The 23,211-nt window shown below is 44.6% G+C and overlaps 1 protein-coding gene across 1 annotated transcript; it reads left to right on the top strand.

Annotated features, from left to right (window-relative positions):
* Nucleotides 1–6,334: 6,334 nt before the first annotated feature.
* Nucleotides 6,335–8,976, top strand: TMEM200C (transmembrane protein 200C). The gene has a single exon (XM_077136140.1). The coding sequence runs from the start codon at nucleotides 6,345–6,347 to the stop codon at nucleotides 8,064–8,066; it is 1,722 nt and encodes a 573-aa protein (XP_076992255.1). The 5' UTR covers nucleotides 6,335–6,344; the 3' UTR covers nucleotides 8,067–8,976.
* The last annotated feature ends 14,235 nt before the right edge of the window (nucleotides 8,977–23,211 follow it).

The following is a 23,211-nucleotide window of genomic DNA, read 5'->3' as shown; positions in this document are numbered from 1 at the left end:
CAGCGTGAAAAATCTGTGAGCACAGTGAGTTGGGAAGACTGGCAAGCCAAAGGGAGCCTGTGACAGGTCACCGCTTCCCTCAGCCCACTCCCCAGCCGGCCCCACTCCTCAGGGCAGCCAGGCCAGGTTGATGAAATGATCACAGGAAGTAAATGGGTTGTGAGTACATTATGAAATGGAGTAACTCATATAAGGATTCTTTTTTTAAGGAAAACTAAATGAAAGGTTGCAGGTCAGAGCTTAATCCAACTAAACAAACTTAATCTATTTTCTCTCCTCTTTTAACCAAGAGCTCAGTACTGCCTCTGCTACAGCACGTTCGGAACACCGTGCTCATCTCCTTTGCCCTCCAGATCCAAGTGAATTATTACGATCGGGTAGCCTTAGCCCTTCAGTCCTCAGCAGGGTGCAAGGTGGAACCCCACGATCTCAGAACTCACCCTAAATGAAAAGACCAGTGAAAGGAGAATGACTCCAGAAGGGCCCACGGTATCACTGTTGCTTGGAAGGCAACTTGACATAATTCAAAAAGCCCTGGGAATGTGTACTGATTATTATATGACAGAGGGGATAAAGGACTCCGCTGAAAACAGCTGTGATGTGTTTGATTTCCTCTGATACCCAGAGCAGAAAACAAAGAAAATGACTGCCCATGCTAACAGGTGAAACAGAACAGTTCAAAGTTCCACAGGGCTCAGTTTAGAAGGAAGCCTTTGCATAACAAACCATAAATTTTATTATAGTCATCAGCATAAGAAAAAGCTAGCTATGTCCCAAGACCTGCTGTCTAGAAAAGGAGGCTTTTCTTCTCCAAATCCCTCCAATGAGTTTTAAATGTGCAGATGATGGATATAATTTATGCCGAAATTTGAAACTGTTAACGGTTTAATCAACCTAACAACCTAATAAGTTCCGGGATCTTATTGCTGGGTAAACAGCTCAACACCCAGAGGCTGGCAAAGTAGAGGCGTTGCCACCCATGGATCCCGGCAGCAACTTGTGTAATGAAATGAGATCCCAGATCCGATCTTTATACAGAACACCAGATTATTATTTGGATTCCAGCAATCTGGAAGCTCGGAGCCCAAAAGTCTTTGGAGAATGATAATTAGACCCAACTGAGTTATTTGTCCTTTGCAATGATTTCCTAAAAGAAAATGATCCAATGTGGGATTTAAAACATTCTCTGTTTTATGGCTTCTCTTTTTTTTAGCTCTCTGAATCTGAGCGGGAATAAAGAGAAAGGTTGAAGGAGGTGGGTTCTGAACACTGATCAGAATCCAGATTCATTATTGGCTTGAGAAGGCTGACAAAGGGTAGCTTTCAAAAAGGCAGGTGTTTCCTTTTAGGTCCCATTTCTCCTCCATTCCCTCCTGTCTCCCCACCATCTCATTCTCACCTCATATATCCTTGCCCACATTCATATCTTTAAACAAGTAAATTCTGTATCTTGTTTGTTTGTTTTTTTAATTGTATGCTCTAGATTTAAAGTTTTGAGGTACAATACATAACTGGGACTATGGGAGAAGAGCCCCCTGTGTGGATTCTGTTGACCCCTAAAGAGAAAACTCAAAGTATACAATAGCCCCTCCCCAATCACAATATATGTCTGGATCCCACATTTCAGAAAACACTTCTTTATCTGCTCCTCTGTTGCTTTCTTCTTGAATCCTGGCTGCCTCATTTCAATAGATAATTGAAATCTTTCTTACTTTCCCAGCACTTCAGGAGGAAATTCCACTTCGAAATCCTCTTTTCCTTGTCATTTTTACTTTACAGTTGAGAGGACAGCGACAACCTAGGAAGCAGGATCTCTCTCTCTCTCTCTCTCTCTCTCTCTCTCTCTCTCTCTCGCTCTCTCGCTCTCTCGCTCTCTCGCTCTCTCACTCGCTCTCCTTTTATATGACGTAGGGAGTTTGGGCATCCTCCCTGCCGCCACCTCCTCTCCTGGATACTGACCCCGATTCCGGGGTAATTCGTTCTCCTTTTAATAATTGACGATTACCGCACAGGGCAGGAGCAGGAGGGGCTGCCCAAGGAAGCGCCTCGGGGCCAATTCTGTTCTGTGACGCTCCTCAGCTGCCGGCGCCCAGGGGAGACGTCGCGGTCCGGAGCAGGCGGCTCCCCACGCGCTGGCTTCGCGGAGGCGGCGACAGCCCCGCGGCAGCCTCTCCACCAGGTGCCTGATGCGCCCGGACCCGCGGCCGCAGCTCCGCTGAGCCGGGGCCCGAGTTCGCCCAGGGACAACTTACTGTGTCCCTCGTGCATCCTCACGGCAAACTCCCGAGTGGGAGAAGGAAGAAAGAAAAAAAAAAAAAGCTGCGTCGTGTGCAAGAGTGGAAGCAACAAAAGAGGAGAGAGAGGAGGGGAGGGAGGGACCGAGGGGGGAGCCGTGGGGCGCAGCTTCGGTCTCCCCAAAGAGCGTACTCGGAGATCGATGGGGAGGCCCCCCACCCCACCCCACCCGCGAGCTGCGAGTCTCTTCTTTGGGCTCCCTCTGGCCCCTGCTCAGACAGGTAGTTGGAAGCAAAAGAACAAAGCTCCCAGCTAGGGGAGGACGCGGTCCCGGCGCGCCCGAGGAGGTGGGGTCCCGGCGAGGCCGAGGGGTACCCGGCGCCCTTTCCCGGCGCCCCCGCCTTCCCCCTCATCCTCCCGCGGGCGGGAGAGACGGTTCTCCAGCAGGGACCCGGCGGCGAGGAAGTGGGGGGAGCGAAGGAAGGGGGGGGGGCCGGCGGGAGGAGGCGGGGCGGAGGGCGGGGCGGGGGCGCCCCGAGTCGCCTCGTCGGGCCGGGGACCGACTGCCATCCTGCAGCATTTCCCTGTGTCATGGCTCCGGTATCTTAGCAACCCGCGAGTCCGGCCGCCCCGCGCCGCCGCCGCCGCCGCCGCCACCGCCGCCGCGGGCTCCACTCCACCCGGCGGAACCCGGCGCGCCGCAGCCGGCACCCCGCACCCCGCACCCCGCACCGCGTCGGAGCCCGAGCGCCGCTCCCGGGGGCAGAAGGCCAAGCCCCGCGGCGGGATGCGGCACGCGGGCAGCCTGACACTTCGGGGAAACTGTTGGAGATGGCTCCCGCCCCGGGGCCGGAGGGGGCTGCGAATATTGCGCGGGCACTTGCCCCCGCGGGGCTGCTGAGCCGCAGCCCGAGCGCGGCCCCCCAGGCGCCGTCCCTGCGCCCCGCCGTCGGCTCGGGCTGAAAAAGTTTCTCCATGCTGCTTTTGTGTCGCCGGAGCGCCCGTTCGCCGGCCCCGAGCCGCCCTTGGTCTTCCCGGGTAAGTGAGCGCGGTTGTTTGCCGAGAGTGCTGCCATTTTGAGCCAATCTGTCAGTCCTCGGGCCCCCGGGCTTCCCCTCCCCCGCCATCACCCAAGCCCGGGTCCCTGATCTGAGCTGCGGGGAGAGTGGTTTTCCTTGTGCGGTCTACGCGCAGCGCGCTGCCCAGAAACAAGCGAGTTCGGGACGGCCCTCACTTCGCTCCTGCCGGTCTTGTGTCCAGAGGCGGACGGACGCCCGGCTGCAGCGCTCAGGCGACCCCAACAGGAATAAGCCCACCAAAAAGAGGGGCCGGGGGCCACCGCCCTGCAAATCAAGGACCCAGGCGGGGTCCCCGGCACGGCGGGGCGCTCCCGGCCGGTGGGTCTGAGCCTCAGGCGCCGAGGGGGCTTCATCCATCCTGAGCCGAGAACTTGAATGTCTCTCTCCTGGAAGCCCTTTTATTTTTAGGCATCGCTCCTTTGCCTTCCCCATCCTCCATTCCTGAACCACCGAGAGACCCGCACCGGGCAGCGAATTGTTTGTTGGCTGCAAGGGCGACCACACATCCCCGGCCAAGTTTGTTTTCCTTCCTTGTATGAAGAAAGCCTCAGAGGTGGGTCGTCCGTGGCTTCTGACCTTTGTCAGAATTTCATGTCAAGTGGTGATAAATTTAAAAGGAGTTCAGCCTTCTGCCGGCAAAGCTGAAGGAATAATCAACCGGGGAGTTAATTGCTAGCTATTCCACTAATTTTAAAGATCTTCTATAAACGACGGTTGGAATTCATTCCAGCCTTCCTTATGCGCTACCCAGAGCTAAAGCTGCTTCGCTGAAAAGAAACACATGTGGGCGCCTCCCTCCCCGGAGATGCCCAGCATCCTGGCGCACCTTCTCGGAACCAAGCAGAGGGCTAGCCCTTCCCTTCTCTGCGGAGAGCCGCCCTGTCAGCTGACTCTGGGTTCATCTCTAAAATATCCGGCTCCTAAACCCTACTCAAGTGAACCACAGATTTCCAGATTACTTCATTAAAGACGCTGAAGTTTAGGGACCACTTTAGAAAGCAGTCTCAGCTGTCACAACCAAATACTAAGCGTGCCTGTTTTGGAGGTGATGATGGACAGTACTGTTTTGTTGTTGTTATTGTTTTTACAATCTGCTTTTACTAAATGGTGAAGCACGTCCTTAAAATTAAAAAGGTTTATGGACCTATCCTCTCTGCTAATCCCTCTCTAACCTATCTGGTGTTTCTCTTTATTGAAAGCCAACTAAGTTCCAAGGAGATATTGATTTGCAAACACCTTTAAAAGCTGATTACTATTTACTTTTCCGTCTATGGAGAACAGATCCTGGCTCTATTGATGTAATGGAGAGAATGAAGGGCCCAAACAGCTCAACCAAGCACCAATTAAAAGCAGAATTCTACCTAAGTAATCCCACATCTTCAAAGCGTAATCTATTCTAATCATGTGTTATTTTATAAAGGAGAAAATACCAAATGTCTAAAGAGTGATTAGCTAAGACTTTCAAGTTCATACAATGCTCTTAATTTAGCATCTCTATCATAGTATAGAACAGAAACATGGAATAGAAAATGTTTTACTCCCAGAATCCAGCAGGATTGAAATCTTTAGAAGCCCACTGATAACCACAAAATGCATTTAGACATTTACTTATCCAGGCTTTATTATGAACAAACAAACTTGCTATGGGAGGGTTCAATGATTGTTGCCACCCTCCCTTCCTAAAGATGACCTCATGGGAAAAAAGATGAAGATAGCTTTTTCACTTGGGGAAATGTCATTCTACAAATCATAACTATTATGGAGAGAGCTGTGCCTAGTTAATCGCCTACTCATTTGAATACTAGGATTCTGAGGATGGCCCATTCATAAGGGATCAAGAAAGCTATTATGGCAGATGGGTTGTAGTTGTTTTTTTGTTTTGTTTTGTTTTTGCATGGGCAGGCACTGGGAATCGAACAGGGTCTCTGGCCAGGCAGGCGAGAACTCTGCCTGATGAGCCACTGTGGCCCACCCATGTTGTTTTTAATGTCAGTTTCCCACAAGAGAGAAAGGTCTTTCTCTTGGAGATACAGGAGACTCCGCAAATTCCCTGATGAGACCTAGCACATGGTTCCTTTAAGGAGTTCCTCTGAGGGAAGAGAGAGCTCAGTTACATAACCGGTCACCTAAAACTAAATATTCCACCCCAAGAAGCTGTCCAGATGTTGCAGGACAGAGGTGAAGAAGAGGCTGTAAGGGAATCTGCTTGCCTTTAGCTAGAGGAACAAACTGGTGGGAGGCAACATGGTGAAGGGATTTATTGTCAGAATACTGAAATATCTCTCCTGGTGTCTTCCCAGCGATGAACTCTCTATTAATTATTTGAAGTAAATAAGCCATCTGCTTGCCTGGCAGCACATGATTTTTACTGTTCATCCAGTGAAATAACTTCCCTTTGTCTTTATAACTTCTGTTGTCCCACCTTGACAAATTCCTTGGCTTGGTTTAGGGACTTCTTAACTCTTGCTCAGGTCCTCTGTAGCAGCTGTCTTGAGAAGTGTTCAGATTCCAGTAGGGCAAAGGGCCAAAGGTTCTTGCCTGGGAAGTTTTCCACCACTAGTTTGAGTCCCCACGTTTAGTTTTTACTTATGGTCAGGAGAACTCCACTGATTGCCAGCCAGGTGGGTTGGGATGAAGGCAGCTGGAATCTTGCTCCTGTGTTGTGTGTGGGAGGGATGAGGCTGAAAGGAAGGCCCTCTCTCAAATTGTTGTATCCCCTGTCATCAGGTACTGCAAAAACCCTTCCCCTCCTTAATCCACCTACCCCATCCCTGGGTCTCTCCGCATTCTACCCTCGGGTGAGTGGGTAAAGGCCCTGGGGAAGGGGGCCCACGTGGGGTGGGACCCGGGAGTCGGGCACTTGCAGCGCGTGGGACGTGGCTGCAGCCAAGCCTGCCCCTCTGACTGTCTTCTCTGCTTTGCAGCAGGAGGAGGTGGCGGAGCAGCTAGTGGGCAGCTGGCGTCCCCCCCCACCCCCACCCCTGCACAAGCCTCCGCCCCTGGGACTAGCCCCGCACTCCGCGGCTCGCCATGATCGCCACCGGGGGCCTGCTGAGGATTTCCGCCCGCAAGCAGGATCCCCTCCGCCCCCCGAGCCAGGTCCCCAGGCGCAAGCGGAAAGCCAAGAGGAGGCGCAAGAACGACGTGGTGGTGGTGAAAGGGAAGCTGAAGCTCTGCTCCGTCTCGGGACTCATCGCCCTCTGCGGGATCCTGGTGCTGTTGGTGGGCATAGCCATGGCGGTGGTGGGTTACTGGCCCAAGGCCAACGCGGCCACCAGGGAGGGGGGCAGGCAGCCGCCCGCGGGCAGCGGCCACCGCGCCCCGCCCATGGCCAGTAGCAGCGGCGGGGGCGGCAGAAACCGGTCCCGGCCCCACCCGGGGGCTCAGGGGGGCGTCAACGCGAGTTCGGTGGGCGCGCCCAGCAGCACGCCTCCCGCGCGGGCCGCCGCCCCCGCCGCGTCCTCCTCCACGTCGGTGGGCTTCTTCTTCCGCGTCTTCTCCGGCTACCTGCACTCCGACAAGCTCAAGGTCCTCGGGCCGCTCATCATGGGCATCGGCATCTTCCTCTTCATCTGCGCCAACGCGGTGCTCCACGAGAACCGGGACAAGAAGACCAAGATCATCAACCTGCGCGACCTCTACTCCACCGTCATCGACGTGCACAGCCTCCGCGCCAAGGACCTGGCGGCGCCCGGGGCTTCGCCGCTTAACGGCTTCCTCAGCTACGTGCACTCGCGGGGTCTGGAGCTGAAGCCCGGGGGCGGCGGCGGCGGCTCCGGGGACGCCTTCGGGGGGGCGGCGGCGCTGCTGGCGCGGGGCTCGTGGGCGCCCCACGCGGCTCTGGGCGGGGACCGCCCGTCCCCGCCTGACCTGGCCTCGTCCCCGCGCCGCCCGCGGGAGTCCCCCAGCCCGGCCCAGGCCGTGTACAGCATCTCCCGCGAGCGCTCGGCCGGGACCGCGGCCGCCAGCCGCAGCGGCAGCCCCGCGCCCTGCAGCCCCCGCGGGAGCACCGCCAGCTCGCTCGTGGGTTCCTCGCTGAGCGCCTTCGCGCTGCTGCCCTTGCAAGGGGACCGCGACGGGGACGCGGAGGGCGCGAGCAGCGGCTGGCAGAGACCGCCCGGAGAACGGGGCTCCCGGGAGATCCCGCGGGGCGAGCTGGACCTGAGCCTGAGCGACCTCCGCGGAGCCCCGAGCGGCGCGCGCGGGCCGCGGGGCGCGCTGGAGGAGGCCGGGGGTCCGGGCGGCCGCCTGCCCAGGACCGGCAGGGACGCGGCCCTGCGGCGCCGCAGCACCAGCGGGCTCCCGGACTACCGGGCGCCGCCGTCTCCCGAGCCCCCACCCTCCCCACGGAGCACCGACCTGGACTCTAGCCTTCGGGCCAAAGCCGCCACCCCGGTGCCCCCCTCGGGCCCGGAGGACTCGCCCCGGGCTAGGCGGGGCTCGCGGAGCTCCCAGGAGAAGGAGGAGGAGGAGCCACCCAACAGCAATAAGGGCTACACCCCCCTGTGGGAGGCCGGCACCTCCCTGGAGTCCGTGGTGGACGCCGGGGCTCAGGAGAACCAGGGGTGTGCAGCAACCCCCTCCCCGGACGCGGACCAGAGTCCCCCCGAGGACCCCGGGCAGGAGCCTCCAGCGGCAGAGCCCCCTCAGCAGGTTCAGAGACAGTTTACAAACAAGGAGAAACTCTTGATGATTTCCCGATCTCATGCTTTAGGGGCAGAAGACCGAGAGCTGGAGAGTACTGGCATTTAGGAAAAGGAGTGAGAAAAATGGGAGAAACGCCCACCTGTGCATTTAACAGTTCCCTCTTTCCTTCGTGGACTCATCTGAGGAAATCATTCAATACCCAAAGAGCTGCAGGATGTTTCCTTGAATTGTTTCACAAGATTCCTGTAGATGACTCCAAGCAATTTTCTTAAAAAAAGGAAACTAGTCTTTTATGTCCGATGGTGATTGTATGTTCCATGAAAACCAAATGTATTAAAAGGTCAGCAATTTAGTTCATTCGATAAAATTCTCTTAATTTTCTTAGCATCAAAATAATATATTTTTGACAGTAACTGCACTTTACTCCAACTTTTTTTTCTTTTTTTAAGCCCTAATTCCCCTACACCCCTGTACTTTGCTGCTGGTTGTGAATGACAAGCTTTTCTCTCCCTTTGTGGAGTATTGAAGGGTTTGTCTCAGTTCTTTTAGAACTGATCGTGATACATGGAGTCAGGCCAAAAGCATGAGTTTGTCAGGAAAGAACACTTTCCCTGCCCCACCCTACTCTGCTCTCACAACTGCCCAAAGGCCTCTTTATTTTTTAAAAGGGTATTTGCATTTTGCTACTAGGTTGCCCTGTGGAGACTGGAGGGGACCAGAATGGACTGTTATATTCCTAAATTCACAATATTGCGTACATGATGCTTTATTGAGTATTATCACAGCTGTATTGAAAATAGCATTAATATTAAAAATCTTTTTTAATAAAAGAAGTTTCCAAACAAACAGCTAAACATAATATTGCTTCATTTTGCCTTGGAACTAATGCATCTGAAAAATTCAACAGTTCAGCTGGTAAATCCAAAACATTTTGCTGTGACCGCTGCCGCTAGGACTTGTAGTCATTTCTCCCCAAACCTAAGTGTCAGTTCCCCGTATGTTTTTAACTTTTAAATAAAGGACAGTGTTTAACATTTGGGAGTTTCTCCTTCAAACAGGATAAAAACCCTTAGATAATAACTAATAACTTTCTATAAAATGTCTAGGTTTAATTTGTAGAGCACCAGATTTCAAGTCCTTTTCCCATCCTCTGTAATTTGCCTTTGATTTTAAGTTCATGAGCTCGAATCCACAGTCTACATATGCTAAAAGGTAATGTTTTAATAATTTGCTCGATTGCTGGCATTTGATTTTATTAAAAGTCAATGAGTTAATTTACAAGAGCAGCATACAGATAACTAATTTACAATCAGGATGGCCTGTTCCTTTGAATGAGAGCTGGGAGACCTGAGAGTGACAATATCAGTCAGCCATTTGATACACATCCTGGCTGAGACTATCGTTGCAGGAGGTTAAAAATACTGATTTTAAAGGGAAAATCCAGTCAATTATGTGGTTGTATTGCTCCCCCTGGATGAAGCAGTGGGTAGAGTGGAAATAGCACAGATTCAGAACTGAGATTGCGCCCCCGCTCTTGGCATTTACTAGCAGGGTGGGTTCGAGCAAGCCACAAACTGAGTCTCAGTCATCCTATCTGTAAACTGGAGAGAATTATACGTACTCCTAGGGTTAAGAGGGGAACAGAGCAGAGTAGTGGAATGGGAGAAGAGATTATATGTTCAGAGCCTAGCAAAATGCCCAGAATAGGCATTCAATAAATTATAGTTATTATCATTATTAATACTGTTATAATATGTTGTCTGAAAGCATGCCCTGGAGAAAAAGGCCTTTCCTTGACTTGAGCTCCAGAATGCCTAGGCTAAAATATCTTCTTACTGTTTGCAGAACCTTAGACAAATCACTTTATCCCGCTGGTGGATGATATAATTCTGTTATCCCCTTCAGCCTTAAAAGCTTTACTTAAATTCAGGGTATTTGTTTTGTCCCTGAAATAATCATATCGTATAAATGTGTGCACAAACTTTGAATAGAGTGAATGAGTACACTTTGTAAACTGCCATTTAGTCTAAAAATCTGCAATCAATTAAAGAAAAAAGTACCTAATTTATTCCCAGCCTGGCTCTCTGCATTAATCTAAAACTTCATTTTAAGGCTGTGATTGGTTTACTTGGTTAATTTACACAGCAAAAGGGAGTGTCCATGAGGAAGAGTGACAAGCATGTTTAAGGCTACCACCAGTTAGTGTTAAATTGCAACAGTCCCAATTGCTTTCTCCTACTTTCTCAAACTTTCCAATGCCCTCAGTTTCTCTTCTCCATTCTCTTGCACACTGGGTAATTTATGTACTAAGAGAGTTTGATGAATTATTTAAAAGGAAGGACAGGTTCTGGTATCTAAAATGCTGTTTGACATTTAGCAAATAACAAAACCACTATCTCTTGGTTAAACTAAAGGTAGGCGGGCAGAATATTTATCCCTCACAAACTTCAGAAAATTCACCCAATCCAACTGGTTAAACTGTATTGCCTAGTTATATTAATCAGAGTAAATAAAACCTTCCAGTTCCCACTTATCTTTTAGACACAGGCACTCTGCAATTAACTTCAGCAAACCAATTACATCATTATTAAATAGTATCTGTCTTCACCACTGAGCAATTGAGCTGGATCATTTTCTTATTTTTTTTTTTTCTGAAGATACAAAAACATTGAGCTCAATATTGCAAATCTAGGGAGGAACCCCAGCTTTCATCAGATCTCAGAGACCCCTCCTCTATGACTGCAGTGCTGTTTACAGAGTACTTAGCATGGGACAAGTATTCTCCATGCTTGATTGTATATATATATTATCTCAATTAATCCTCACAAGCACTCAATGGCAGGGTTATTGCTATCCCCATTTACAGAAGATGCTGAGGTCAGAGAGATGGACAGCTTCCCAGGCTTACATAGCTGGTAAATGGCAGGGCCAGGATTTATACAGAGTTTGGAGGATTACCCAGACTTGTTGGCAGATGCCAAGCTGAAATGGGCATTTCTGGAGACCATCAAAATATTCTCTACCATCTTCACTTCCTACACGATCCATTTCCCAAAATCATTCTTAGAAGTACGTAAAGTGTTAGAATGCACAGCCGTGTGGAAAGCTGGAATCTGTGTTTCCATCTTTGAACTGGGCGTAAGCAAGTTTTATTTTGTTTTTTTTTCCTATGTGACTTTGCAATGTTTGTTATAGTCAATTAATGGGACTATTTGAAGGGGACTTTGCAATTATGGAAACCCCTTTCCCCCTTTGATTCATAGATGAGGTTGCTAAGACTTAGAAAGATGGAGCCATTTGTTCAAACGCACAGCATGGGCCAATTGCAACAATTGGCATGAGTGGTTTGTTTTTATATTTCCCCTGAATTTCTATCATGTACCAGCTGGGTTAACCTTAGCCAAGTTGCTTAGCCTCTCTGGTCTCATGTTCCTCTAGAAATGGGAATAAAAATGGTACCTACTTTACAGGTCTAGAAAGAAGATCAAATTAATTAATATATGTATAAAGTGCTTAAAACAGACTTCGCACAGAAAGAATGCTATAAAAATGCCTGTTCATTTCATATGAAGGAGAATAGACAGCAAAGTAGAATTATTTCATATGGTCTTCCTTTTTATTAACAATAATTTTTAGCTTAAGAATCTAAAGTGTAAAACAACATAGCATAGTGGTTCAAGTGAAGGGCCTTTTATTACTGTATCACTTAACGAAACTTGGGTTTCCGTGTCTGTAAAATGGAGAAAATAAATAGCATCTGACTGGTAGGATTAATTATTAGAATGAAGGCTAAATGAACTAATATACCTAAAGAACTTTGAACAATTCCTGGCACATGTAAACATTTAGTAAATGTTAACCACTATTATTGAGGCAAAATACAGAAATGTAATTAGTAGGCTAAATTTACTACTCAGTTGTTAGGGACAACCAGGAACTTACAGCACTGAAACGTCTTTATAATTTAGATACATGAGAAAGAAAAAAATCAACGTTAAAAAATGAGGCCACGGGGCGGGCCACAGTGGCTCAGCAGGCAAGAATGCTCGCCTGCCATGCCAGAGGACCCGGGTTCGATTCCGGGTGCCTGCCCATGTGAAAAAAAATTTTTTTTAATTAAAAATGAGGCCACTACAATGCCTCCTGATGGAAAATAGATATGCGCAGATCATGGTCCCATTGAAATATTATAGATCGATGAATTAATACCCAAACTGACTTACATGGCTGTATCAGCCACAGTTCTTTTTCCATCTGTGGAAGCTAGCTGCATTCAAAGGCTTCTCTGTGAGAGGAGTGGGCTGGGAGAAAGACTTAGTAAGACCCCAAGTGAAGATCTGGTGCCATTTTGATTATTTAAATGGTCTAAAGAAAAGTTTCATCTGTACTAATTCTCTCTTTAGTCATTTCAAATTATTTTTTCTTAAAAAAATGCAATTCCGAATTTGTTTTGAACTAGAGAACTTAGGAAAAAGATCGCCAACAAAATTAAATTGGCACAAACTAAGCATATTAATATATATTTTGATTAGAATAATATTTTTATCAAGATATAAAAACATATTTTACAGTCAAGCAATTTATAAATAAGATCTTGTTAGAGTTTAAAATGCTGGTATTTTACTCATGAATAACAAATAAAGAATAGGATTGATATGTTTGAAGTTCGTTTTACATAGCCCTATACTAATTTTTTTATTTTTGTTTTTTTGTGTTTAGAATCATTGGGTGAAAGTTTAGACTAAAGTTCAGAATGATTAACTCTGAAAAGCATTCTAAGACTTTTTTTTTTCCTTTCCAGGGAAATCATCTTTGAGGGTTTTTCTTCAAAAAGGAAAGTTTCTTGAAATGGATATGAAAATTATAAGCCTTTTATATTAAGCCACCGCACGCCTGGGGAGTCCATTTGCATTGACAGCTTTAGTCAAGCAGTTCTCTGCCATTCTCCAAAGACGTGATGAGCTGCATATTTGGTGGGTTCCATCTGTTATCTAGGATGAAAATAAAACATTGGGGTAGGCTTGGGTTCATAGGGTTGGAACCGGAGTAGAGGTTATCAGTACCTACCTTCCTGGGGGTTTAGCCTTCACTCCAGAGCCAGGGACACTGCAGGGTTTCTACTGAGCTACTGCCACCTGAAAAATACTGTTATTCAACAATAAACTAGCCCCCAACCCTATACCTTCAGTAATACCAGCCTGTGATATGACTCTGCATGACATACAGGATGTTTGGCTGATTCACTCCTAATATAATATTATTTCCTGTCCCTGGTCTAAAGACCAAAAAAGCTTATGCAGATTCACCCAGAGTGTCACAAAGTCTGTGCCTGTCTCAAAAGCCTGTGCTGCTCATGCCACATTGTGACGGAGCCCCACTAAAGTAGAGAAGGCTGATGTCAGTAACAAGGAAAGGAAATAAATGGGCACGAGAACAGGGGGTGGGAGAAAAACGAAATCCTTCCAGGAGAGCAAATGCTGGTTAGGCTAGATACCCTAGGAAAGCTGTTTGTTTCACAAATGAGCAATTCGTTAATATTGTTTGTTGTCCGTCTTGCCTATAGACAAAGTGTCTTAAGATGAAAAATTACCGTTAACTTTTATTCCTTAGAAAATATTCTTTCAGTAAATGCATGAGTAGACATTAATTTGTGCATTTTCAATACTTAAGAAATCCAGCATAATGTATTATTGGACACAAACCCACTTGATAGTAATGATTTCTAAACATCTAATAATGTTTAATAATGTAAAAGAAACAGGCAAATTTGCAAAGAATTGCTTTTAAGTTGAGAAACTTAAATTTCTTTAAACTCTGTCTACACTTTTAAAAGAAGGAAATCGGAAACTAATTAGTTCCTAGTGTAACTAGGTCAATCAAAGCAACATAGACCAAAAAACTATTTAGTCTCAGTGTGGGACTTCAGCCACTGCTCTGTTCTATGTGGATAATTGCCTTTATCACTCCATTGTGTCTAGACATAACCTAGAAGAAAATTACTCCTGTAGGAATAAACAGCTGTGGTTCAAGAATTATTGTACTTTGGTAAAATACAATAGTTTTCAGATCAGTTCAAGAGATATTTTTTAACTTCCTATCATGAGGCAGGTGGGAACTCTGCTAGTGGAGAGGGATTAAAAAATAAATAAGCACAAGATCTTGCCATATTACTGGTTTTGAGATGGGCACATAGCCAATAATTTCAATATAATGCAAATATTACTAGAGAGTTATGATAGAGACACTGAAGCTGAGTTTCTAAGTTGGAGAGTGAAATCAGCCTGAGTAATTATATGGAGGCAAAACACAATTTCCAAAAGCTAGATTTGCATAGACAACTCGTATTTGACTCTTCCCTAATATCCCCACAACAGCAGGAACTCATTCTGGGGTAGGATGGAGAGGATAAGCATGTATTTCTTTCTTTCTTTCTATAAATAATAGGAACATATGTGAAATTAAAATTAAAGTGTATTGGGCATTAAAATACTCAAAAGATATATTCCCTGCCAGTCAATATTGAATTATTACTCATTTATCCCTGACCTCTACTAGCAGGACTTCTTGACTGAGAAATATCAGGAGTGCTTGGAACAAACAAATCATATTCTTATTGAACCTGAGCTATCTTTATTAGCAATAATAATTTTTGCTGAATTATATATTTCTTTGAATTATTCATCTTAAAATAGCCTGTTTAATTAAAAATTTCAAGTTCTGAAAATCATTCTTCTAGACGTGTGTTCAAAGGGATAAAACTGGGAGATCAACCTGTACTGGGAGAAAACTGTTTGTATCATTCCCCAGCACGGTAGAGGATGCTGGGCCGATACGTGTCTTATGAAGACTGCAAACAGCATAAACTTGGGGGCTATTTATCAGGCCGCAGGTCATCTTTACAGAATGTAGACGTGGTAACCAGATGCATTTTTGCAGATTCTACATCAGTTTTCAGTGTCATCTATATCAGAGCAAAACTAATTTGTCTTTGTTAATAACAAGCATCTCATTCCTAGTTTTCTTCCCGTAAGTGTTCCTGGCAAAAGGAAAGATAATTTAAAGCCCAGACATCCTGTTGCAAATATGTATGAATATTCTTAATCGCTTGGTACCAAAAGACTGTGCCTTTTGATTTCTAAATAGCCAGTCATTTCAGGACTGTTACTGAAAACAGATTCAGCCTGAATAAGGCATGGGCTCTCTGTAATGCAGTCCCCCACTTTATTCATGCACATACCTGCAAACTGAAAAATACAGGCAAAAATAAAACCCACTTTCCAATTCAAATGTTCTCCTAAAGGAAAAATTAGAAGGTAATATTTGTTTGAACTCCCCACATAATTTAAGAAATTTTTGTAAGTTCTTCAAAAAAATTTTAGTGCATAAACACAGGGCAAAAAAATATATGGAATGTGTTTATTCTTTTTTTTTCCCTCCACGAAAGTGAAAATTTGGCAATAGCACTTTCCATTACAGATTAAGTTCAACAGGCATTATCAATTGAGGTTTTATTGTCAGAGCTACTAAATAAATCGTTCATAGATATATATTTATGGGTAAGAAGTTTACAATGTGGAAATACTGGTAGCTAACGTTCTCAGGTTAATGTGGCATGGTAAATGATGTCAGGAAGCAAAGAGAATTACTGATAAAGACCAAGAAAATTCAGATGATTCATTTGGTCATCTAAGAGGTAATCCTTCAGCTTCTGTAACCACACCTCGGAATGTTTGGGACACTAAGTATGACTTCAGTGTGTACACATTTGATTTTTTTTTTCCACATTTGATTTTACAGTTTGTTTCACTTGTATTCCAAATTTCATTTCAGCTTCATGCCTGAGAGCATTTCCTGATATATTGCTTGGAATAATAATAAAAAACAATATCATTATTGTTTCTAGTGATAATAATAAAAAGGACGCACAAAACTAATTTGAGAGGTTCATTAATAATATAGTAATGGTTTGCTCCTCAACTTTTTATATCTGCTCCATAAGAGAGTAAATTGAATGAATATCTTTTTGAAAATGTACTGCTTAAAAGCCAAAACATGGAGTGCGTGTTTGAACCTCCTCATTCCTCAATTCCCATGGATATTGGACGCCAGAAATGTCTTTTATTTTCAGAGTATATCCTGACTAAGTCGGTGATACTGGGTGAATGTTTTCTGTGTTTTCTTTTATAATAAAGTGAATGAAAAGTAAATTTAATAATGTTATAACTGCCTGAAAAAACATGCCAGCTTTGATTAACTCAATGCAATTAAACACAGTTAAAAATAAATTGAACAGAGCATCTGGTTAGTATGAATCACTTCAATGGAAATACCAAATCATAATAAAAAATAATAATAAACAAAAGTGATTTGAAAAGAAAAAACTTATTTCAGGCACAATTAGGGTACTGAGTAAGAATAATCCAAGTTGATATGTGGCAATTTCCAATGCAACATAATTTTAGCAGATTATTTAGTGATTGTATAAATGTGACATGCCTGGAAAATGTTAATTAAACTGGTTTACACAGTGGTTGCAATGAATACTTATTCAGCCAGACTCACGCAGTCGTTTGGAAGAAAATTGTTAAGTTCCAGGTTCCAAAAGCCTCTTTAGGTCCATGGCCCCCACAGCTGCTGGTTGAATGCATAACCTCTTCTGTACCCTGGAAATGAGGAGACACAGAGGTTCAAAAGGCTACCTATATGCTATTCGGCTGGGTCTCCAAATGAATCACCCAACTGTTGGATTTTTTGATTTTATAAGCACCCTTTACAATCTTAAAGGAGGAAGAAGAGGGAAATGGTCCCAAAGATGAACCATAGGGCTTCTTTCAGACCTGAACATTTTTACCTTAGCGTCCTAAACCTGATAGAGTACCCAGGATTGATTACAGGGTCTTGGTCTGGTTTTGCAGATTTCTGAATCAGGCTGTTGAAATGGAGATTAGGAGTGATGCAGGACTATTCATGGAAGGAGGTCTGGAATTTTGAATTGCATAAATTAGGTGGAGAAGGAGATCCCAGAGGTGTGACTGGTGATCCCAGAAGCTGTGTTTCTATGGGCATGCACATAAGCATCAGTGAACCCACTGAAATATCAAGCAATGCCATCTTTGTAACCTCACCACTTTATCTTGAGACCTGAAAATGAAAATAAATACCTCTGAGGATAAATCATGTATTATGCACCCTCTGAGCAGATAATAGGACTGACAAATCATGGGCTCCACAGTCCTTAGGATAAGGACTGTAACTTAAGACAGATCTGCAAATAGAGAAAAACCCAAAGAACTCTGTCAAAGCCAAGACTTAGAAATGAATTTGCCCCTATGTATACTAGTACAACAGTTACGGAATGCTTAATGGAGGATTTCATGGTTAGTGTTCATCCTGTATTTTGCTTTCATTACCAAATATTTATATTCTTGTTATGTCTACCGTAGTTTATATTCTGAGGATTAGTTGAAGACCTGAGTATTTTTGACACTCTGGACCTTGCCAATTGGGCTAAAAGAGTCTAGAAGAAAACCTGAAAGGGAAGTGGACCAAATAAATGTCAATTTTCCAGGCATTGGAATTGATTTCAAGCAAAACTTGCATAAGTAAATTGAATAGGAATAACTCATTATGCCATCAAGTTGCTGAATTTGAAAGCACAGAGTTTTATTCTGCTCAACTCTAACTAAGAAACTCGAGATGGTCAAAATAATTTTGCAGGAGTTTATGCTGGTTCTGATCCCAGGTGGGGCTGCTTTTAGCGGAAGGCCTGCTATGGAAAACGTTCAAAGAACTGTCTTGAGTGTAACACCATAAACATTCACTTGTCGAGATGTTATACCCTTGAAGTTTTACCCACTAGTTTAATCTTCATAGAACTAATCAATGAATTTCTTCTTGATCTGCACAAAGAATATAATCTTTGTTCACAAAGCACAGCAAGAGGGATGCAAAATTTTTATCTCATTGTGCTATACTTTATTATGCCTAGGGAAGTTGATTTAAATAGCATCGCTAATTTTCACTTCAGTGTTGGTTTTCCTTAGACCACATAAAGGGTTCAAGCCTGGGTCTAATTAGCATAAACTTGGTGGAAATCGGTTAATTAAGGTTAAAAACAATCTATCCTTTTTTATCCTTACTGAATACCTACATCGACCACTGCCAGATCTTCCCTTAACTCTGTGCCAGAATGCTTGAACTCTAGTGCGTAAGCAATCTCAAAACCCTTTTAAATCGAAGAGTCAGTGTTTAAACTTATCAACAGCCCTTTTTCAGACTACTTTGTATAAAATCACTTTCCCATGCTTTTATCCCTAGATGACTCAGATAGCGTCACTTTTTTTGCTTTAAAATTTTAGATTTCCCTGCATCTTGCTCCCCCTGCTGCTGAATGGGTGGATGTTCTCCTTAGCACAAAAATCAACGCCATGTTTCAACCAATTACATACCTTTTCTATAAAATAAATGCCCTCCCCTGTCCCCTGCCAAAACGTGAGGCGATGTAGATAATTAACTATTCTTTTTATCACCATTTTTCCATCAACAGTATAAGTTGACACTATTCCTTCTAAATTCTGTTTCTCCTATGGCCAGGATCACATCTAGGAAATGTGAACAAATGCCCAGAGCACAAGGCTCAGTGATGCATTTTCTTAATGAGAAGAATGGGACGTACTAATGCCAGCCATACCTTTCAATCCTGCTTCTTCCATTGGCCCATCCAGCCAGCCAACGTTAATAATAAATCTTCCCTTTTACAGACTAGTGCTTAACAATGAAGATATTAAGATAAAAGAGATGTACTTTTGGACCTTGAAATGCCATAGTCTAGTGGAGGACATTGATATGTAAATAAATAATTTTAATATTTGACAAGATATTATATATATCATAGATGTTAGGAATATTCATATCTGGCTCTGAGCTAACCCTAAAAATCTTATCACCTGCAAAATAGGATGTTAATTGTACCTACCCCAGAAGTTTCTTGCGAGGAATAAATGCTATAAGATATGTAAGACTTTCTGCCTACAATATGGTAGGTGCTCAATAAATGGCAACTATCGCTAGTCCCTATGGGGTTATATTCATCAGCAGTTATCTAGGCTTCCTGGAGAATGCACTCTTCTCTCAATCACTTACTACTCAGAAATCCCTTCACTTGGTTTGAATCAGTCAAAGCAAAAGTACTGTGGGTTATGGGACAAGGTACTTAGTATAGGAATTAGACCTTGCAATTCATAGAGGAGGAAGGGGAGGAACTGACGGTCCAGGAAGGAATATGGACTATCAGAGAAGAGGTCACCAACCTGAGAAGACTCATGGGGAAGTTATCTGAAGCTGTGCTTCTGTGAAGCTACTTCCTGGGGATCCACCCCCTGCTGCCCTGGTCGTTGGTTGGGAAGAAGAGCTGGGCATGGGAATGGAGACCACTGGTATGTCTTTGACCACTACCGGGTTGGTTCTCATCCAACCCAACAACCTTGCAGGACTAATGGCTGCTCTTTTGCTTCCACCTTCTGCATTTGGCCATTGCATTGGTCATTTGTCCAATTCTAACTCAGAATCATAGAAGAAAGTATATTCTAAGAAACTTAAGTCCAGCCTGACCAAGGTGACAGAGTTTGAGAAAGAAAAAACAAAACATGAGCATGGAGCAAAGTGAAGTCTAAGGTGGTACATTGTAAGATCAGAGAAGTTTCCAACCAGCCAGTCTGAGAAAGCCCAGCTGCCAAGAATGGGGCTCAGAAGGCTTTTAGGGAAATCTTGGGGAAGCTGTGCCTCTGTGTAGGTTCTACCTCCTGTGGGTCCATCACCAACCATGTGGAACCACTGTTGGACAGCGTGATCAGCAGCTGGGGAGAAAAGCTGGATGTGGAAAGGAGGAAATCGGCGCTTCTGCATCACTGTGTCCCCACTGCTTTGATACCTTCCACGAGTGATGGTGAATGCTTCACTTCCACCTCCTGCAACTTGGTCTTTTGGCCTATTCTCACTTGGAGCCTTCTATACATAGAAGGGGCTTCTAGAGTTCCCATTGTGCAAAAGCAACAGAATACTAATATTTGTGACCATGAAATTAGTGCTTACTTCAGACCAACTAAAACTGAATTTTAGAGTTTGTCCCTAGTGATTTGAGCAGATAAGAATTACCTGGTAAGGAAGATGTGATGTAATCTAAGACGGAAATTGTAAATTGTTCAATGAACGTTCTATCAAGATGTCTTCATTTGTTTTAATCCTTTTTCCCATTGTACAGTAATGGTGATACAAAGCAAATCCAGTGACAATAAGAAACTGTGTTACCTTGTATTTTGGCAGCTGAACAGTATAGAAACAAGTATATGTAGAATCCCGGATCAGAACAGATGGAATACATGGTGGGTGGCATAATTTGGCAGGGTGAATGTTTAAATTCCCTCATCTCTTCCCGAAATTTGTCTGAGATTTCCTGGCTAGATCTTATTTTCTTTGACTTATTGGCATGGCACATTTAAAAACTATATTAAGCAAAGGGTCATTCACTGCTCAGTATGAATCGATTAAGTCAGATGCGTTCCTATAAATACTTGAGCTTTAGGAAAGGAAGCTGTGCTGGAATATGGGAAAACAGGGGTTGTAAATCTGAAGCTCGGGACCCTGTCCCTAGAGGAGTGGTGTATGAGGGCTGATGAGGGGGAACAGGCTATTTTATTCCTTAAAGATTACCCTGGGATTCTTGGGGAGTGGCATGAAAAGAGTGTAGTGAATACCACACAGGACAGCTGCCTGGCTCCCCACGTAAAACACCCTTCCTCCGGGGCCACCAGGGCACATATTCACGGAACATGGCTTTGGTCTCCTGCCACAGCCCATTGGCCTGGGGTAGACCCGCGACCCCAAGCTTGGCTGGTCATGTTTTTGCTCCTGTGGCTGTGTAACTGAGGAATCAGGATTTAAGGGATGATTTTGATTACTGAATCAATATATAAATATTCCTTTTCCTTTATGGTATATTGGAGTAGACAGAGAAATTCCTGAAATCTCTGAATTGTAATCCAGCTGCCTTGATCTCTGCTAATGATGGTATAGCCCTTATCTTCTACCCCTGTGATTGTAAAAACCCTGTGACTAACCTTCATTTGTGCCCAGTTATCCAATTTATCAACTTTAGAGTCTCGTCATCACTAAAGACAGCCCCTAATGTTTATTAACGAAGGGTCTTGGGCCAGCCCAGAACTAACCCACCCCAAGTCCAAAGTTATGTGGATGTCCGAGACTAGAGCATACCAAAGTGGGCCTGACAGGTGCAGTAGCTCAGACTTTAACCTACAAGTCACCTGTACCTCATTCCGCCATTTTCTTACACACATTCTGTGATTAAGCTTGTAATCAATTTGTGCATACTCAATAATTAGATCACCGGTGATTATATAATCTGGGGCCACTGTGCTCATTATCCTAAACTGTGTCCATCCTTTTCTCTAATAAAACTATTCAAATTACTGCAGTTCGGGAAGACAGGTTTTGGGCCACTAGACCATCTGCTCACCTACTATGTGCCTAGTAATAAACTCCTTCTCCCTTTGAAACCCCAGTATCTCCGGAATTGGTTATTGAGCACGTTGGACAAAAGAATCCATGGCTTCTGTCCAATAATAGCTGGTCACTTCAAAGTCAGCAGTGTTCCCAACAGAGGGTCCCCAAAGTTTTGTCACTGGGGTTCCTAGAGTTGCTTGTTTGCTAGTGCTTATGACCCAAACACCTTAAAATCATACAGGGAGGCACACGTGATTCTTGACAACCGGAGTTGAGTAACCACCTCACTCCTGTCCCATTGACCTCAGTGTTTCAGTTGCAGGAGCTGAGAAAGCAAATAAGCTCCACTCCCAATTAATGAGAATTTTTGACACATTGATACCATTCATTCTTACAACCAAGATTTTACTAATACATCGAATTCTCCAAATATCGCACACAGAAACTTCACTGTTAGCAACTGATATAATCAGACTCTTATAGAATAAAATAATTTGAACAGTCTCTTCAATTTCATTGAAACAGGATTCAACCTTTACTTGTCCTTTCTTTGTCTCGGTGGCTCATTATAAGTTAAATGTTTCTAATTGAGTAGATACCCTTTGTAAATTTAATTATCATCATTAGCTTGTGGATCACTGTATTAGGTACATACTTTCTTTCCCTTAGAGGATTTTTAGGGATATGCTCATACATAAAAAGAAAGAAAATTTAAATAGCATATTGGTTGCTGATTTACATCAAAGAGAAGCTCTTGCTGAATGGAATTTTCTAGAATGTCTTCCTGTTGGGTAGGCCTGGCCTCATCAGAAACTTCATTTGAGGAAAAACTGAATCACTGCAAGGCATCCTCTAAGATATTGGTTATTGTCAACTTCAATGGGAGCCTAATTTAAAAATACAGATACGACATTAGAAAAAACAAAACTGTCTTACCTGCTGTGGTGAGGAAAGGGGGTCAGGGATGGAACCAGAGAAATGAGAACTGATGATCTGTTTTCCTTTTGTTCTAGAACTCTAGATTAACGGTTCTGAAAATATTGGGCCTGGACCGGTAGCATCAGCCTTACCTGGGAATTTGTTAGAAATGCCAGTTTTGGGCCCCTACCCCAGAACCTCTGAATCAAAAACTCTGGAGGTGGGGCCCAGTGGTCTGGATGATGATAAATGTTGAACAAGCCCTCCTGGTGATTCTGATGCATGTTCAAATTTGAGAACCACTAGCCTTGGGCCTACCGTTAATTATGGCTACCATCTTTCAAATACGCCATCCTTTGGTCCCAAGGCCTCAGACAAGACAATGTGCAGGGATGAGGAAAGAGGCCACTCTGAGTGGGGGTTCATCCACAACAGAACTAAACGCATATACCTTCTCGGGCGTCTGAAGACCCAATGTGCTGGGTCTAGCGAAATGGCTTAGCTGGCAATAGGGGAGGCTTCTTAACCATTCTAAAAGCAAAGGACACAAAACTGAAGCCCATGCTTTGCTTAAAAATAAGATCCCTCTGTCTGCCAGGAGTTTTTTAAGTGTCTGGATCAGCCTATTTTCATTGTCATTAGGTCCTTGGGTTCTCCAAGTTGTTTAAGAGGTAGGTGGCCTGAGAAGCCAGTGTCAACCCCTTCATCATGATATGAACAGAATGCTCACAGAACACCCTGATATGGCCGAGGCTTCAGGGCTCACGGCTGGGGTGAATAATATGGACACAATTTGCAACCCCTGTGAAGGTCA

Source organism: Tamandua tetradactyla, chromosome 18 (assembly GCF_023851605.1).
Source record: "Tamandua tetradactyla isolate mTamTet1 chromosome 18, mTamTet1.pri, whole genome shotgun sequence".
Lineage (NCBI taxonomy): Eukaryota > Metazoa > Chordata > Mammalia > Pilosa > Myrmecophagidae > Tamandua > Tamandua tetradactyla.
The sequence above is the reverse complement of the archived record's forward strand: the minus strand, read 5'-3'. Positions and strand labels throughout refer to the sequence as shown.